The sequence below is a fragment of the Rattus norvegicus genome, chromosome 7 (genome assembly GCF_021556685.1).
Source record: "Rattus norvegicus strain SHRSP/BbbUtx chromosome 7, alternate assembly SHRSP_T2T, whole genome shotgun sequence".
NCBI classification, from domain to species: domain Eukaryota; kingdom Metazoa; phylum Chordata; class Mammalia; order Rodentia; family Muridae; genus Rattus; species Rattus norvegicus.
The window spans coordinates 96,498,215-96,514,642 of NC_141540.1; the positions used below are offsets into that span (position 1 = coordinate 96,498,215).

The 16,428-nt window shown below is 41.3% G+C and overlaps 1 protein-coding gene across 4 annotated transcripts in view; it reads left to right on the plus strand.

Annotated features, from left to right (window-relative positions):
- The window catches only part of Col14a1 (collagen type XIV alpha 1 chain), a 215,166-nt gene that overhangs the window by 93,864 nt on the left and 104,874 nt on the right, over nt 1-16,428 (plus strand). For all 4 annotated transcript variants that reach the window (NM_001130548.2, XM_087557373.1, XM_087557374.1 and 1 more), the window contains 5 exon segments: nt 980-1,039; nt 2,402-2,544; nt 8,140-8,269; nt 11,217-11,339; nt 13,885-14,034. In NM_001130548.2, coding sequence (NP_001124020.1) covers nt 980-1,039; nt 2,402-2,544; nt 8,140-8,269; nt 11,217-11,339; nt 13,885-14,034 — 606 coding nt within the window.

Here is a 16,428-nt window from a genome sequence, read left to right on the forward strand (position 1 = left end):
AAAATAAATGATCAAATTGGAAAATTAGCTAGATATATTAATGTAGCCAAGAGTTTTTTTTTTTTTTTTTGAGTTTTCCAAGTTAGTCTTGGTTATAAGAACTTTTTTGCAAAATTTACTTGCTGATTGATATTCCCATGTGTTTTTCTTTTTGAAACCATATTATTAATTATATCCTCCTTTCTTAAAAATGAATTATCAACCATATATTAAATTCTCTTAAGTGGCATTCAGATTTATTGGCCAGTGCAGTTGGGACATTCTTAAGTCATAAGTTGAAGAGAGCACAGGGGAATCCAAGTGGGCCCGGTTAGTTCTGTCAGAAGCCCCAGAGCTGGGATCACCCTTCTGAATTATATGGAAGGGAGATACAGAGGCTGTGCCTAGTCCCACTGTGTCTTCATTTGGTGTGGAAAGACGATCCCTTAAAGAGGTGGTGGCTTCAAAGGAGGTAATTCCCAAGACTAGGAGACATTGTCAGTCCATATTTGCAGACCTTCTAGCTGGGTGTGTTGATCTGCATGGGAATATGGGACACCACCTACCCACTCTATTCCAGCACCTACCCAGGGTAGGTTCAAGGAACAGAAGAAACACGGCCTGTCAGAGCACATTGCCCTCTTGGGTGGTCTTTTTTGGATAACCCTTTTACAACCTGCTCTTCAATTTAGTTTTCTTTAATTATCACGGCTGTGTCCCTACTTAAAAAAATAATTGTGAGGTTGCATAATTATTTTTGAGGTTGCGTGCGTGATTTTGTGAATGTAATTCAGGCGCCTTTCCAATTCACCATGCGTATTCGTTGAAACAGTGTATAAATCCGTCTTACAGCTTACCTGTTCTTCTTTGTACATAACTGCCAGTTGTTAAGAAAGAACGATAACACCAATGCAATTCCCTTCATAAGTTATACAATGGTTTATGCAAACGTTTAGAATATTATCTTTGCAGAATTTGAAAGTAATGAATTTTCTTTCAGTTGATGATTTTTGGACTGAAGCACCCACAACTGTAGAACCGACCAGCCCCGTGACTTCAGGTGAGGACATACAGGGGCCTGTTTACCCTCAACACGTTTGATTTAGACAGAAGTGATGTTTCCTGGTTTCATTTACCTTTTATTTAGTTATTAATTAGAAAGGAGATGCCCTTTCTTTCCTTTCTCACAAACAGTCCACACGTCAACACCTTTGAACTTCATGTTGTCTTTTCTACTGCGTACCACTCGGTCTCCTAGTTCCCCATCACTGAAGCTCTCTACCTTTCCTACATTCATCTGGAGGCCCATTCACCTTTGTGAGGTGGCTAATGTAGCACCACCCACAGAAGTCTTTGTCCCTCTGTGACCCTCTGTGGAGAACTGGTACTTTACCCCACTTCCATTCATTTCTGTTGGGACCTGAGACTTGACTTATGCAGTGTTAGTCCCTGACCAGTAGTTTCCCTCTCATCTTGGCTTTTCTCTTTACCTCAACACACCTCCCACCTAGCTGTCTGAGTTAATTAACATACTCCCTAACTAAAACACTCCCACAGCTCCTCACCCAGTCACCCGCTCATTCATTCATTTATCCTTCAGCCAATCTTTCTGTGGACTTTCTTTATTGGATCACACAAGTTCTCCCTTGATAGTTCCTGCTTTCTGTCTTGGTACCAGAGTTCTGGAACTCTGCCTTGAACTGAGAATTTCCCACAGTTGCCCTCGTCTTATAGTATAGCATAGTTACATCAGTTAATAAGCCTCCTAGCTACTTGGTGCTGTGTTTACAAGACTTGATGGTGCATGTGTCAAAGATCTATACAATATGACATTTGAGACAGGTTCAGTAAATGTTATCATTACTGATAACATACTGGGGATGGGTGAGGAGAATGGAAATGTGCAGTGGGCAAGAGGGAAGTCAGTATAGGAATTAAAAAATGGAATATGTGAGGGAAGAGACACTTTGGTAGATGGAGAGGAATGTTCTAGTGAACACAGGTGAAGAAATTTGGGCAAAATCCCAGAAAAGATACCTTGTATGGGCTGAAAAGAAGAAGGCAGCCTGAGTTGGGGAACTGTTCTTGAGTGAGTAGTATTGACAGGCCTGGGAGCAGGTCGGTGCATGCTGCTGGATGCTGCCTCACACATGGAGAGTGGTGAGATCTGGTAACTTCTGCCCATTTCAATAAGAGGGAGCGAGCATGAGGTCCTAAGGACCATGCTCCCTTTTGAGTTCAGTCCAGTGGGTTTCCTTCAGTTCTCTGTCAGCCACGAGCCTGGAGCTCCTGCTTTGCGTGGATATCTTTCATAACGTTGCACTGAACGATGCCGGATACTACTCCGTAGACGGTACCTGTGTTCTCATTTTGGGATATGATAGGCTGCAAGGTCTTTAATATGTGGTTCTATTTATTCCAGTTCTCCAGACAGGAATCAGAAACCTGGTTGTAGATGATGAAGCTGCTACTAGCCTGCGGGTCACATGGGACATTTCTGACAGCAATGTGGAGCACTTTAGGGTGACCTACCTGACAGCCCAAGGGGACCCTAAGGAAGAAGTGGTAGGCACGGTCTGTATAACTACTGCTGACCAGGAGTCCCAGAGCCTTTGCCGGTGGAGCTGCCATGGCAGTTTGGGGAGATGAGCAAAAGCTGTCCTGCTCATTGCCCAATGACTCCATGTCTGCAGAAACTAAGACTCTTGCTCAATCCAAATTTCACTGTCGGTCGTCATGTCCTTTCTGACTCTAAAACCTGCCCCCACACAGATTGCTTCAATCTAATCAAGCCTCTGCAACTTTTATTCCATTGTGGCTTTTGCTGTCTTACACATCTGTTAACCAAAATAGGGTTCGAATAGAATCATCAGGCCAGGCATGGTGGCAAAAGCCCATAGTTCCTAGGGAGGATGATATAAGGAGATCACCTAAGCCTAGGGGTTCGAGACCAGCTGGCAACACAGCTAGGCCCTATCTCTTTCAAAATCAAACCAAATTAAGATAAGACAAAGGATGTGTGTTTGTATACATGTATGTAGATGCATATGTAAAAGTTCAAGGCAAGTATTAAACATTTTTTTCTCTTGGAAGCCTACTATGAAGCTTTTAAGCAAACTACACATTGGGGGGGTCTAACATATTTTCCACTCATTTTAATAATAATCATCAGTAATTAATTATCATTAATCATTACATCATAACAATATTTAACATATCATTAACAATTATTATTAATTAGGTGATGATTCATAATAAATCAACTCATTTTAAGCATATTTATAACCATCTCTCACTTATTCTTAATCACGGGCATCTCTTCTCAAGGTTTTGTGATATGCTTTCTTTAAGTTGTTTTATGTGCATTTCTATATGGCAAAACCTGGTATACTCTTAATCATGGTCTCCCCACGTTTTCCTTATTTATATTTTATTGTTCCTTTTGGAATTATTTCTTTTTTCCCTAGTTCCTCTATATTTATTGCAGTTAGAGAATCAAATCTGTTGGTTTAATCCTCAAACTTGATATGTTTTGGAATTGCTTTTTGTACATGTATCCAGACAAAAGAGAGTGCTCCAGTTTTCATCCAGAGGCTGCTGGACTCCTCACTCACAAATTTTTAACACACTAGGGAGAAATACTTGGAAACTCATCATTGCTCATTAATAACATTGACCCCACCCCTGTTAACTAATAAAGGAAATCATTCATTTGAGCTCCACATCCTTTATTTCCAGTTGATGGAAGAAACATCACAGGGCACAAGTGATGGCCTCCAGGACCTTGCAAATAGTGACTAGCCAGCGGGTTCATGCCACTGGTCTGGGAGCGTTTCTGGAAAGTTAATGGGAAGCCAGATGATCTGGATTACATTGTAATTTCACTTTGACAATAAGTACATCCCAAATGATTTATAATGGACAAACTTCAAAAAATTATACTTAGGTGGGCCGATTAAATATGTAATTTGGGTATTTTATTTTCCCTATTAATTCCCCACTATTATAATTTGGTTTCTAAAAATAAGAACCCACAGAGATTTCCCAGCATGTGAAACTTCGCTTTTTGTTTTCAGGAACCACATTTAGCTTCTTGGTGCTAATTCCTGCTGATTTGGAAAAAGTAACACTTTAATCTCACACGTGCGCTTGTAAGCTCCGCACAGCACAATAATAACAATATTTACTTTGGGTGGCTTCTAGATCATGTTCCCTTCAGGAGTTTCTTTTATTTAGCGCTATTTATATCTGAAACACTTGGACACCTAAATGAAGGGAAAATGATCAAAAGTCTTAGTGTGACCAGCTAAACAGAGCTTTAAGGAAAATGAAATCCATTGATAACTTTACTGTGCAGCAGAGCATTGGTTTTCCACCATTAAAGAAATCCTAGTGGGAGTCTTTAATTTCCAAGCCCCTTCAGTGAATTCTAATTAAATTAGACTCGTGCATGTAACTTACAGGCACTTTATTAATTTAAAGACCGGCCTGAGGATAGAGAACTTGTAGATGTATTTTATCAAATTCTACTGCTGTAGAGATGCAATGATGTATTATTTTAATTCTTCAGCTAATTAAATAGGTGTGTGTGTGTGTGTGTGAGAGAGAGAGGGGGGGGGCGCATGCACAAGTATATTTTGTGGAGGCTAGAAGTTGACTTCTGATAGCTTCCTCTGAAGTTCACCTCATTTTTGGAGACAGGATCTCTCATTGAATCTGTAGTTTGACATTTTATTAGACTGGAGAGGATGCAACTTTCTAGGCTCTTCCTTCCAGACTCCACTTCCCCAATGCTGGGTTATCGGTGCACACTACCATACCCAGAGTTTTATACGGTTGAGGGGATCTGAAGTCAGGCCTTCATGTGTGGGCTGTGGGTGCCCACTGAGCATCTCCCTATCCTGCCTCGTTAGTGAGATAGGAAGAAATTCAAGTGTGTCTGAGTTTAGGACAGCGAGATGCACTTCAATGACAAAGTCAAAAGACTTCGAAATGGTATGGATTAAATGATATCTTAAAATGGTGTCTGAGGTGAAGAGATAGTTTAGACAATAAAGTGCTTTCCTTCAAAGGATGAGGAATGAGTTACATTCCTCAAACCATATTTAAAAAAAATAAAACTGGGTGTGGTGGTGCTCTCTTAATCACAGCCCTGGGTAGGGTCTGTAGCTAACTGTCCTAAACTACTCAATAAGTAACAGGCCACCAAGAGACATTTTCGTAAAACCAAAAAAAGTGCATGTGCCTGAGGAATGGCATTCATGATAGTCATGGCCGTTTCATACACATGCGCACATTTGCATGTGCATCTGAACACATATATACCTGCACACACATGATGTACATAGAAACACACACACACACACACACACACACACACACACACACACACACACACACACGCTTGGCCAGGAAAGATGAATGACTAACCCACACCATGAAATCAAAGAAGAAAATGTGCCCTGATCTCAGACATAATTTCTCTCACCATGGGTCCAAGTTTTCTCTTTACTGTTACAAATGATTGTGTTTGCGTAGAACTCAAGTTGGAGATCTCTACACGCACATAGTATTTTAAACCAAAAGGAAACGAGAAGAACTAAATTTACCAGCTTATAGGGTATGTGAATTCCTTCTGCACTTTGAGGCAGAAATTTGCCAAAGTTCAAAGGAAAGAAGAATGAGTTGTAACATATAGAAATGGCAGTCAGGGCTTCATAAGGGTTGTTTTGCACGGTGGCTCACGGCACTTCAGAATACCTAAGATAGCGACCTCAGTTTTGTCGTTAGAACAGAGATCTCTCTCTGATACTTGTAAAAGGCTGCTTGGGATTCTAGCATCCTATAGCCTGTTAACCACAGACGGAATACTGCCTGGTGAACATTCCCTAAAGAGGGGCTACTTGAAGTGAGTCTTAGTTTCCTGCAGGGTGAATCCTGATATTAATGTTAAGCTTGGAAAGCTTGACAGCCATTCAACATTCCTGCAATGATCCAGGAGTGGCAATCACATTTCTACCAGCTTAGTTTTACTGTATTTGATACAAGCATCAGATGACAATGGATTAGAATTAAAGCCATGCCACAAACACAGCTCTGAATTATCCTTCACCACTGTATGAAAACTGTGGTCTAAAAATGGAATTTTGCAAGATGGGACACAGTAAAGTATATGAACTCTAGTTTCTTCCGCAACTCACAGCTTGCTGTTACGTGATCCAGACAGCCCTCATAAAGCAAGACAGAAAAGTTACATATCTGAAAAAAATTAAAAACACAAAGCTCCTTAGTGGTCTTTGCATCACATTTAATCACTAACATCTTTCATGAGTTGTCTTAAAAATGAAAGACACCATCTGCTATGACTGTAGCATCTGTATTTTAAGTCGGTCCTTCTATTAATACATATAATTTGACTCTGCTTTATTTAAACAAGCGGAGACTGAACAGAATGAAATTTGCATACCCCAGAGGGAGTTTCCATTTTACTTGTGGGAATAAATATGAGGGTAAAAAAAGGTTTTCTCTGTGTACTTGTATGGTATAAAACCCCAAAGATTAAGTGGGCTCTTGTGTTTCAGTATGGCCCCTGTACTGGGCCACATGAGTGTGTTTCCATATCTATTAAATGAATGTGATATCACTGCCTTAAAGGGTTGAGGTGATAATGAAGTCATTTACTAGGTTTAGATACTTGTAGCATGTGGCACAAAATATTCAGCCCTTAACAAGGGCTGTTGTGATAAACCACAGCAACTACATTCTGGCAAGCAGTGGGAATCCTCCAGAGTGGTCACACTGCTTTACAGTATTCCATAGGCAACATATGATCAGCAACAAGGCCATCTGCTTCTTAGTGTGAGACCTGACCTTATTTATTTAAAGAGCATCTACATGGGTGGTTTGCTAGACAGCTTGGAATGAAAGCCCGGGCCCTGCTCCAGCATTCTGTTGAAGAGAGACACCCCTAAGGATGCTACCCTGATGAGGCAAGGCAAGTCAGGGCATCCACAGTTGCCTTGCAGCCCTTCATGCCAGTGGCTGACTGACTCACTCTAGATTAAAACAGAGCTGCTCTTTTTATAACTGCCGACCCAAGACCCCACGAGATACAACCTGTACACCCCAGTGTTCCTTTCTTTGATTAGCAGAACTGTGGTTGTCTAATGAAGACTTTCCCTAGACAATGACAGTCAAAGCTCAGCTGTATCATAGCAATAGCTATTTCTAGGTTCACCGAAAGGTTTTCTAGGACTTATTCCATGATGGATGGGTTCCTTCCTTCTGTCAGAAGGAGAAAACCTGGCTTCAGCCTGCTGGCATCTTACCCAGCCCTGAAATGGAAAACCTTTCTGGCTGTCTTGGTCTTGTGACTCTTTTAAGACCCCATGGATCAATTTGTACATCCTCACATTTTTCCAGTGATTATTAAGTTCCCAATAGCTCAGAGAAGTGCCAGCATTTCATAGTGAACACATGGCCCAGAATATCCTCTTAGAAACACCAGAATTGCACCGTGTGCCACGTGGCACGTTGCACACCAGCTGGTGTGGGGTCCCCATGCCTCTGGAATTCTTTTCTCTGGCAGTGACAGAGGGATATCGGATCCAGATGGAGGAAGACATCTCCTTCCAGATGTAAGAAAGCTGCAACAATTTTTGAGTGTTGCTGATAAATACGTTTCAACTAAAAAAAAAATTGGCTCACAATGGTTTATTCTGTTGCTCTTGGATGGCACCCATCCTTTCTAATTGAATGAATAAGATGTTGGGGTCAGGTTATCACTGAGGAAGGAAAATAGGGGAGGATTTGCAAGAGGATGCTCAAGTCATTTCAGAACAGATAAGCACCAGTCTAGGTTGGAGAGTGATCACTTTAAATGCAAACACCTGCTGGCTTGGCAGATGATCATTCTCTCTTCTCCAGAAGGGCTGAAAAGACATCCAACAGGAGATGTTCTGTGGAGTTAATCCTCCTATTTTTGATGCTTACAAACTAAAGTCTCTGTGAGGGACACGGCAGGAGAGATGCTTTTGCATGAGTGCCTTGCCTTTCTCTGGCTCACTTCTGATGCTTTCAAAATGTCTATAGTCACACTTCTTGACGAGGCCAGTGGAATTAGAACTCTCACACAGCCATCATATTTGCCTTTGTGCTCAGGTTATGGTGCCTGGAGTGCAGAACAGTCTCCTTCTGAAAAATCTACTTCCAGACACAGAGTATAAAGTCACGGTGACACCCATCTACACTGTTGGAGAAGGCGTCAGCGTCTCTGCTCCTGGGAAGACTTGTAAGTGAATCTTTGTCTCCACAGACACTAGCTGACCCATCGTCTATGATGGGTAAAGTATAGTGCAATTATTACGGGCCAGGAAATATGCCAGAATCATGTGTATGGGCGTGGACACATGTGCAGTGCGATTTGGGTGAGCTGTTTAGCATCAGGGGGCTACAGTTTTTTCTCTGTGAAAGGGGAAGCACAAAGTAGAGCTAATCCTTCAGGCTCACCTTGTGACACATCACGTGTCCTGGTTATTTGCCAAGGTAGAGTCCTCATAGCCTCAATCTTTTGCCACATTTTATGGGACTGTGACAATCTGAGTCTCTCTGTTTTTCTTCTTCCTCTTGTTCTTTCTTCCTCCTCTCTTCTTTCTTCCCCCTCTTTTTTCTTCTCTTCCTTTTGTAGGCAGATAGCAGACGTGCTTTCTTTTTATTACAGTTCTGTGAGTTTTAACACATGTATGGGTTCACATAATCATTACCACTGGTAGAAAATAGAGAGCAATGGTATCTCCCCCAGACTTGTCTCACACTAGCAATACCCTTTGTAGTATTGTCTTGCTCACATCCCTACCCCCTGCAACCTCTGTGGCTTCATTAGTCAGTCCTTTGTTGTTGTCACTAATTGAGACAACTAAAAAGAGGAAGGTTTATCCTACAGTTTGTCCTGTTTGCAGTGTTCTGGGACCAGAGCTTAGCATAATCATCATCAGGAGACCAGAGAGACTTCATCCAGTAACTGATGGGTGCAGATGCAGGGTCCCACAGCCAAACATTAGATGGAGCTCAGGGAATCATGTGTAAGAGGCAGAGGAAGTTACCAGAAGGATCAGAGACACCTCAAGAACAAGGCTGGGTTGGGGATTTAGCTCAGTGGGGGTTGGGGATTTAGCTCAGTGGTAGAGCACTTGCTTAGTAATCACAAGGCCCTGGGTTTGGTCCCCAACTCCGGAAAAAAAAAAGAACCCCCCCCAAAAAAAACCCAACAAAACAAAACAAAACAAAACACTGCCTAAGAACAAGGCCCACCCAAACAACTGACCAGAACTCATGGGGCTCCCAGAGATAAGGAAGCCAGTAGGAGTCTGACCTATGACCTCTGTGGGATTCCTAACAGTGGGGCTGTCTCTGACTCTTTTGCTTACTTTGTGGATCTTGACCTGTCTACTCAGTTGCCTTGTCCAGCCTTGATGTAGATGCTTGGTCTTATTATTGTAATACCATGTTTGGTTGCTGTCCTTTGGAGGCCTGGTCTTGTCTGAGGGAAGGAAAATGGGTTTGGATCTGGAGAGTTGAGGAGGTGTTTGGGAGAGACTGTGGAGAGGGGAGGGAGGGGGAAACTGTAGTCAGGATGTAATATATAAGAGAAGAATAAAAATTTTTAAAAAAGAGGGAAGGTCTTGGGAGCCTGTCTACATACTTCACTTTTGTATACCAACTTCCAACAATACTATGTGATCCCAAGGAGACACCTTAAAACATTTGAGATACATTAACCATAGTTAAATAAGGTGTCACCACATTTAACTTTTAGATTGTTTTTGCTATTATTAATGTCTATTCTTTTTTTGTTTTTCGTTTTTTTCTTTTCTTTTTTTAGGAGCTGGGGACCAAACCCAGGGCCTTGCGCTTGCTAGGCAAGCGCTCTACCACTGAGCTAAATCCCCAACCCCATTAATGTCTATTCTTACATAAAGACCACCCTAGAATTTAGTGGTGACAGGAATACTTCAAACAGTAGCTATACTTATTCTGTTTTCTGACATAGTGAATTAGGAAATGAGGGCTTGGTAGAAATTCTTCTGCCCCATAAAAGTGATATAAATTATCATCAATCGTTGGTATTCACATTGTGGCTGGGTTGGTATGAAAGCTTGAAGCCAATTTTATCCCATGCCTATCATCTCGGTGAGGACAGCTACAAGATACAACTGACCCTCCTCTCACCTCAGAGACTCTCCATATTTATCACATGGAGATCCTAGCCTGCAAAAGAAGGATTTCCAAGGGCTACCACTGCTACATAGTCTGTGGCTAACACAGGCAGTGAATCCACACAGATTCAGAGACTGATGGCTTCCAGTTCTTAATGGAAAGAGGGTATAAAAAAAAATCTGTGACCATTTTAATCAATCATAATTGACAAATAGTTAACTTTATCTGTTTTTTTTCCTGCCAAATTAAGACTAACTAAAAGAGCCCTATCTGCTGAACAGCCAGAGTTCTGAAGGTCAGGTCTAGAAAACTGAGAAGATCTGTATGATGCAGACTTTCCTGTTTAAACTCCCATTGGAGTGTGAGTGCTAGAGGGAGGAATTGCAATGGATACCACTGCCCAAGTGCCCCCTCTCAGCCTTTTGCCTGGGGTTAAAGCACTCCCTATTTGAACTGTTCCTCTGCCTTTAAATTATAATGGTTTAGAGACACACATTGGAGGCCCAAAGGGAGTGGGAAGAGGGAGTTGGGTGTAGATATAGTCAAGACACAGTGTGTACATGTATAATATTGTCAGAGAATAACACGTGGGCACACAGTGATCTCTTGAGTATACAAGGTAGAAGACAGAGAGTATCTCATGAAGCAGACTCTCACCGTCACTCACCATCACCAGTCACATTGTGTGAGCGGCATCCTCGATGTGGACAGACATGTATTTTGATGTATGTAGAGCACATTGATGCAAAGATAGGATTTTTAAAAAATAAACAATATTCAATTTTATTTTTGGTTAAAATTAATTGAAAAGAGAGCCATCGTATTTTGAATGAGCCTCTGGATTTCAGATAAAACTCATTCATCACAAGAGTAACTTTTCGCATTTGTATGTTTAAAATACTTACTGACCCCACTGAGAACTTTATTGATGTTTTATTTGCAAATGTGTTTAGCTCTGTGGGGGAAATAACCAAAAGAAAACTACACTGACCCTCTTACTTTAACCTCTTCTACCTGCACAGTGCCAACTTCTGGTCCTCAAAACTTAAGGGTCTCAGAAGAATGGTACAACCGGTTGCGCATTACATGGGACCCACCTTCTGCCCCCGTGAAGGGCTATAGGATTGTCTACAAACCTGTGAGTGGTAAGTGCTTCTCAGAACCCTCAGTACATACGTTCTAATAAGTTAATTACATTCCAAAATTTTATTTATTTCATTGTGTGTGTGTGTGTGTGTGTGTGTGTGTGTGTGTGTGTGTGCAGGCACACACACACATTCCTTTGCCAGAACTTGGAAGTGGAGAAGTGGAGGTCAGAGAACAACTTGGAGGCATCAGTTCTCTCCTTCCATCACGTGGGCTCCAGGTGTCGAACTCAAGTGGCCAGGCTTGACAGCAAATCTGGGGCACTATTTCACTGACGCCAAGCATATTTTAAGATCATTTCTGGCACTGTTTCTGTCCCTGTTGGGCTTTATCTATTAAACCACTAAGAATTGCTTCTTATGTTTTCTGAGGAGAAGTGGTTTTTTTTAGTATGGTTCTCATAGGTAGATATTATTAGAAAGACAACATGATGACTTCATATAGAAAACTAGAATGCACACCAGTGAAGAAATAGATTGTCTACTGAGTGTACATCTGCCTGACCTAATCTCATCCCAGGCAGGGAACAAGTATAAGGGAAGCTGGACTCCCCAGGAGTAGGGGAGGAGTCATAGCTCAATAGACGTGTAATCTCCAGACACTTAAAATCCCTATTTTTTATTTTTTCTCCTGTTTCTTTTAGAATAAATTGGACAAATTCTATTGAAACTTTTCTTTCTTTTCATTTTAAAATGAATGTTGTGAGGTAAAACTCAGGAAAGTAAAAACAAAACAAAACAAAACTTCTTCATGAGCTACCCTCTCTTCTACCTCCCAATCACTGTGTACTCAAGGGTCTTTATTTCCTCACAGTATTATACATGTACACAGTGTGCCTTGATTGTATCCACACCTAACTCTCCCCACTCCCTGTGGGCCTCCCAGTGTGTGTTCCCTTTACCACTATAATTTAAAGGCAGAGGCACAGTTCAAATAGGGAGTGCTTCACCCCAGGCAAAAGGCTGTGAGGGGGCAGCGGTACCCTCTGCAATTCCTCCCTCTAGCACTCACACTCCAATGGGAGTTTGAACAGGAAAGTCTGCATCATACAGATCTTCTCAGTTTTCTAGACCTGACCTTCAGAACTCAGGCTGTTCAGCAGAAACGGTTTTTCTATTCTTAATTTGGCAGAAAAAAAGAGTTAAAAGATATTTTAGGGGCCATGAAAGATCTGTCTCTCTCTGTCTCTCTCTGTCTCTCTCTGTCTCTCTCTGTCTCTCTCTGTCTCTCTCTGTCTCTCTCTCTCTCTCTCTCTCTCTCTCTCTCTCTCTCTCTCTCTCTCTCTCTCTCTCCTGACAACCTGAATGGCCGCAGTCTGTCTGGTGGGGCATTACTTGTTTCAACCCTCACTCTTCCTCCTCTGCCACTTATTCAGGTTCTGTTGTCATCCAGTCCATGTGATTGCAGTAGCCCCACTTCCAATCTCCCCAGAAAAATGTCCTTATGAACCATGAAAATAAAAGGGTGACTATAGATCGAGGCCTGCTCACACTGACTCCTTCAGATTCATCACAGATTTTATTTCTCTTTATTGTCTCTAAGGTGTATATACACTTAAGCAATGTGTTCTGGATCCTTTAAAAATCTCTAGCATATTTTCTGAGTGCTCAAATCACTTTCTTATATTAAACTTGTGATTTTCAACTACTCTGGTTTGCCCTCAGTAGAGATAGGTTTGATTGCCACACGCTGGGGTATGGTGCTCTTCTGATAGTAGATACTGGTAACCATTGTTCAACTCAGTAGCACTCTCCTTCCTTAGAATAATTGTCCATCAGTGTCTAGGATGTCAGTAGTATTGTGGTTGTCCTGGAGAGGCAGCTACATGTGATCATTTATGTTGTCTTTTTGCAGCATAGGAAAATAGCTACTATTACAACCCATGCATCAAAAACACTGAAGTTTGCTACTAGAATAGGATTCCTGGAGGAAAGTGATTAGTCCTTAGGAATGATCACTAATTCAAAGCTCTGAAAGAGTAGACCCAGAGAAGAAAAGACAGAAGGTAAAAAGGCAGCATAAGGCTCAGCACAGACTATACTTAACACGTAAAACTCCAGCGGGTTGAGTGCAGTTGAAGACAAAAAGGCCTCAAAATCCAACTGAACTAAGGCCATGGCATAGGAGTAGATGGTGCTCTAGTGACGACATCTACCCACATCTTCCTATGATCAGGTCTGGTCTGGTGTGCAGGATATAGATCTCTGTCCTTGACATGTGCTGGGGACAAAGCAGCTATGTGAGTAGAGGCAGTCAGGAATTACATCTTCAACCAGGTAGGTGCAGACTGCTTTGATAATATAGAAGTCAGAATAAGGTGGTGGGTGGATAGTGAAACGCGTCGACATTTTGACTAAGTACAAGGGACAAAATTCTACTAGAGGAAGGACTGAGATGGAAGTTTTAGAGACAGATGAGTCTAGAGTCTCTCCTCAAACTAGTTGTGCGTGCTGGGTAATCCTGGGAAACAATCAAGAGTTGGTTGAGTACAATAGTCTCTAGAAGCACGTGCATGTTGTGACTATCGTACGTACTCTCTTTTAGTCCCTGGTCAAACTCTGGAAACTTTCGTGGGTGCTGACGTCAACACCATTGTCATGACAAATCTCCTCAGTGGAATGGACTACAATGTGAAGATCTTTGCTTCCCAGGCTGCAGGCTACAGCGACGCTCTGACTGGCCTTGTTCAAACACGTAAGTCTGGTTGACGTCTGCTTGCTTCAGCCCGTTTAGTGGCTTTGTGCTTGGTTCTCCCTGTGACTTGTCTCTCAGTCTCCGTTTTTAGTGAAACAGTTGGCTTTTCTTCCCTCTGCATTACCCTTTCTGGATGGCATTCTGTGGAAAGAAAGGTGTGGTAGTTTCTCAGGGCTTTGCAGAGTCCTAGTTGGCCGGCAGATGCCAGCAGCTGCTTTTCCGATCGGCTTGATGGTGGCAGATAGGATTTCCCTCTGGAAAGTCTGTTGGCACTCTTCAAATTAGGTGAATTTTTCCAAATAGCCAATAGTCTGTCATGGCCAATGCCAGTTAAAGCTGGTCCAAGGAGAAGTTTGCCTGTTTGCCTTCTCTTAAAGCATTGCTTCTCACCACCCATGTACATGAACACACACACACACACACACACACACACACACACAACCACACTACACATCATTGAAAGTACATGTCCTCTCCACTCTAAGACTTTCTTGTATTCTTTTATGAATTTTCACATGGGGATTTCTCATTGGCCTCTGAACTTCTAGACACAAATGGAATTATGTACTGCTTTCCAAATTTCAATAGACATGTTCCATTGTTCTGAAATTTTGTTATCTACCTCCACCTGCTGTACTTCTTTAGATCAATTTGCATGTTCAGATCCAAATATGTTTAAAAAAAAAGCATATCTCTACGATAAACCCAAGATTGGTACTTTTAATACATAGTGAAGATGATTCACACATGATAGAGTGACAGCATGCTCTATAAAATAAATGTGTGTGCATTTAGTAGCATGTGCCTCATTCTTTTTTTTATTTTATTTTATTTTTTTCTGTATATATATTTATATTTATATAAAAAGACCAATAATAGCAGTGTGTTATGCATCAACAGCAGCAACAGCTTTTCCAGGTTCTGCAGTCATCTGAACAAAACTGTAGAGACATCCAGCACACTCCATTAAAAAAAAAAGTAAAAAAACAAAACCCGAGAAAACAGCACAGTTCTGTTACTCTTGTGGTACCTGGCACCATCTTTTTTTAAATTAGCTTCTCAATCATCATCTGGAAAGAAAACATTCTGAGCAACATCATTAAAAACAGCTCTGATAAAGCACGGTCACTACTATGTATCATAAAGCAGGTACAAGCTATTTTACATCCACAGAGGTATGATACAGTACTGTCCTACATCTATAATACTAGAGGATACAATTTAAAAGGCATTATTTGAGACTTGATTCTATTTTTCCAGCAGAGGGCCCAAAGGATGGTGTGACACAGCTTTGTAAAGAGACATACTCTAGACAGGATTTCCTTTCACTAGTGGCACAGTTCTAAGGATTCATTCTCTCCATGAATGTCAGCTAAAAAGTGAAATATCCCTAGAACAAAACCGTATAACCTCCGGATTCACATGAAGATGACCTAGTGGAGACAAGCTGGACCTCACCTTACCAACAAGCTATCAAATCTGTTATGTTTAAACAGTGAGACCTCCAAGGAAGGAGATGCCAAGTAGTGCTTCAAAGCTTCAGACCACAATCAAACACAGCATCCTTTTCAACAGAAGCAGTAGCTCATCTGAATATGCTCAAGGATGCTGACATCAATATTTAATCATCTCCTCACTCCTCCAGGAAGAAGGGGAGATCAGTTACTACTGTACTTTATTGTGTTCAACCAAGTCACCATGTTACAAAAATAGCAAGCTGCCATAATAAAGAATAAGGCTCCTCTATCCAGCACCAGATAGCATCATTTTACTTTCAAGCCCAGAAATTGCACACTTGTATATAAACCAACCGAAGATGAGGATTGAGGGTTCATCTTGGTGGATTTTTCCTTTGATGAATATGAAGTGTCCTTCCTTATCTTTTTTGATGACTTTTAATTGAAAATTGATTTTATTTGATATTAGAATGGCTACTCCAGCTTGCTTCTTCCGACCATTTGCTTGGAAAGTTGTTTTCCAGCCTTTCACTCTGAGGTAGTGTCTGTCTTTGTCTCTGAGGTGTGTTTCCTGTAGGCAGCAGAATGCAGGGTCCTCATTGCGTATCCAGTTTGTTAATCTATGTCTTTTTATTGGGGAGTTGAGGCCATTGATGTTGAGAGATATTAAGGAATAGTGATTATTGCTTCCTGTTATATTCATATTTGGATGTGAGGTTATGTTTGTGTGCTTTTCTTCTCTTTGTTTTGTTGCCAAGATGATTAGTTTCTTGCTTCTTCTAGGGTATAGCTTGCCTCCTTATGTTGGGCTTTACCCTTTATTATCCTTTGTAGTGCTGGATTTGTAGAAAGATATTGTGTAAATTTGGTTTTGTCATGGAATATCTTGGTTTCTCCATCTATGTTAATTGAGAGTTTTGCAGGATACAGTAACCTG